We start from the raw sequence: 2,823 nt of genomic DNA on the forward strand, positions 1-2,823 counted from the left end.
TAATGTAAATATTTTATATATTTATATATTTTAATAAATAAAATATTTAAATAATTTAAATAAAAATTTTCTTCACATCACATTATAACTTCCAATTATAAAAACTAAAAATAGAAAAGTTAGATGTGATACAAACTTTGCAAGACATGCTGTACTTATGAACGTTATAATTGATAGTTAATTAAATTGATCTATGTCAAATGCCAATGTTTAGATCATATATTTTAATTTTAAATTCAGTCAAGTTTCCTATTTACCTACTATTAAATAAAAAAATATGTTCCTCGTACCACAACTTTTAAAGAGAAAAGTATTTGCGGGTTATTAGTCTAGTTTTATATAGTATTTTAGGAACACAAATTGAAACATAATAAGAATATAAATATATCTAACGGTAAGATATATTGACAAAAATATGATAGAATTAAAATTAGTTTTACTAGAAATTAATTTTTTTTTTCATAACAACCAATGAATAAAACATAAAATAGTAAATAAAGGAAAATTCAAAAAAAAAAAGTTATATTTAATAAAAGAATAAACAATAACAAATTGTTTTTAACTTGAACCTGCTAGATGGATGGAATGAGATGAATATGAGCAACATATGTTTACCACATGTTCTATAACTTTCGGAACTGCCACGTCTAAGTCGCTAAAGTCTTTGGCAACAGACACGAGGCTCCAATACGTGTAGGATGGGTGATGCCAGTACCCTCGTAAGTTGGACACGTGTGCCTCAAAATGACACGGGTGCAAGTGCTTGGGGGTGCACTTAAATCTATTTAATCCATGGAATTGATCACAGCCAAAACACATCAAGCTAAGGTAATAAGAGTGAAATTAAAGTTAATTGAATTGTTGAAGAAAGAAAAGAAAGAGAAAAAATGCAAGGAGCAAAGAATACTGGACAGAGCATTAAGGAGAAAGCTGCTAATGTTGGTGCTTCTGCTCAAGCTGGTTTGGAGAAAACCAAGGCCACCGTCCAAGAGAAGGTAATTAACATATTTTGTGATGATTAAAATCTTAATTCGTATTGTATAAAGTATTATTAGCAAAGCCAAGATAGATATTTTATTTGTAATTTGTTTATTTTGACACGAGATCTTTTATGTGATTAATGATTACTTAACCTTGAAACAAAAAAAAGTTTAAGATATAAGTACAGATTGAAAAGCAGTATCGTTTGAAAATTAAATTACTTAAATACACTTTCTTAACTATACATTTTTATTAAAAAGCTACCTAATAATAAAGATGAACTCCACATGCTTTTTAGGTAGTTAGTTATCATTAACATTGAACATGATCATCATGATTGACTGACGATGATTTGATTAGATTAAGCGAGTTATACATGGTTTTAAGTATATGTATTAGTTCGTTGTCATTAGACCTACCACGTCCAAAACTCATTATTTATGAATGTTTATCTCTATAACCAGGCTGAGAGGATGAGTACACGTGACCCTGTCCAAAAACAGATGGCAACACAAAAGAAGGAACACAAGACCAACCAAGCCGAGATGGAGAAGCAGGCTGCTTATAATCAAAACGCTGCCCAAAAAGAGGCGGCACGTGCCGACAACGTGGCCCCAGGCTACGGAACTGCCACTCATTCCACAACCGGACAACATGGACATCCTACTGGAGGCCACCAGATGTCTGCGTTACCTGGCCATGGAACTGGACAGCCCACAGGTCAGGTGACTGAGGGAGTGATAGGCTCGCGTCCTAGTGGGACTAACACCGGCACCACTCAAACCTCTACAACCACCACTACCGCTCGTAATACACGTGCTGGTGTTAATCCCAATGATCCTGGGTATGGGTATTGAACCGATGGTTCATACACTTTAGTATAAGTAGTCCAAAAAATATAGTTTAATTGTCATAATAATAATAATACGTGTCAGGTTTAATAAAAGGTAAAAGGTAGGGAGAGAGAAAAAAGGTTTGGTTTATAATAATGGTGTGGTTTTGGTTACTAAGAGTACCTTAGTTTCGTTTTGCGTTTTGATCTTATTTTCTCTTATTACGTTCGAGTCTTGTGTACCAGTAATGTACTCTCTTATTTTTATTTTATCCATGTAATGGGGAGCATTCTGTTCCTGAAGAAAACTAATAGAGTTTGTAGTTTCAGTTTTTTCTGGTTGACCTCTTGAAAATTTAATAGCACTGACAATTAGATCGAATATCGTAAGAGATATATACAATTGTCTTTTAAAATAAACTATTTTAATTTGGCGGCTTGACAAAATAAATTTAAAAATAAAAGAAGAGTGTGATATTGAAATTTTATATTAGGGATTTTACATAGAACACGATCTTTTATCTTTAAAAACTTAGAAAAAATTATGTAATGGGCATTTCACTTCTATTTCAGAATGATTTGATAATTTTGCTTATAAAGAAACAAACTACTCTTAATTCAAAATGCGTTGCAATAAGGCTTATAAATTTCAGGATTAATTTACTTGTTAACAAAATTTCTAATACAATAAAACAACCATGTTAATACGTTCGTTCGATAAATTTTAATGATGCATAATTATCGAAACCAAGTTGGAAATATAGTAAGAAAGAAACAAAAATAGTAAAGAATTAGTAGGTAGTTTTTCAGATGAATAAAGTCTCAATTCTCATCACGTTTTCATTTTTTATATGAGCAGAGCTCCTTGTTCTGAGCCTAGAGAAATAGTACTAAAACATGTGCAATAAATAATTGGTATATAGTGCTTTCAAACAAATATGTGTAATTTATATTAATAAACTAAATGGAATTTAAAATTACTAGCGCTTCAACAGAGAGTTGTTTTTCTA

At 31.2% G+C, this 2,823-nt stretch overlaps 1 protein-coding gene and 1 long non-coding RNA gene across 2 annotated transcripts; one reads left to right on the forward strand and one right to left on the reverse strand.

Annotated features, from left to right (window-relative positions):
• Positions 783-2,150, forward strand: LOC107645421 (18 kDa seed maturation protein). The gene is made up of 2 exons (XM_016349437.2): positions 783-995; positions 1,446-2,150. Exons 1-2 carry the CDS (start codon positions 888-890, stop codon positions 1,836-1,838), a joined length of 501 nt encoding a protein of 166 aa, XP_016204923.1. The 5' UTR covers positions 783-887; the 3' UTR covers positions 1,839-2,150.
• LOC110263098 lies at positions 1,861-2,295 on the reverse strand. Its single transcript, XR_002348156.1, has 2 exons — positions 2,184-2,295; positions 1,861-2,149 (listed from the first exon to the last, which is right to left on the reverse strand). It is a non-coding gene; the product is annotated as an uncharacterized LOC110263098 (long non-coding RNA).

The sequence above is a fragment of the Arachis ipaensis genome, chromosome B06 (genome assembly GCF_000816755.2).
Source record: "Arachis ipaensis cultivar K30076 chromosome B06, Araip1.1, whole genome shotgun sequence".
In the NCBI taxonomy this organism is placed as follows: domain Eukaryota; kingdom Viridiplantae; phylum Streptophyta; class Magnoliopsida; order Fabales; family Fabaceae; genus Arachis; species Arachis ipaensis.

Excerpts from the sequence above, each read along its gene's own strand:
- LOC107645421 (XM_016349437.2), top strand. The coding sequence starts at position 888 with ATGCAAGGAGCAAAGAATACTGGACAGAGCATTAAGGAGAAAGCTGCT. Across the intron at positions 996-1,445 it reads AGGCCACCGTCCAAGAGAAG|GCTGAGAGGATGAGTACACG; the intron begins GTAATTAACATA and ends CTCTATAACCAG.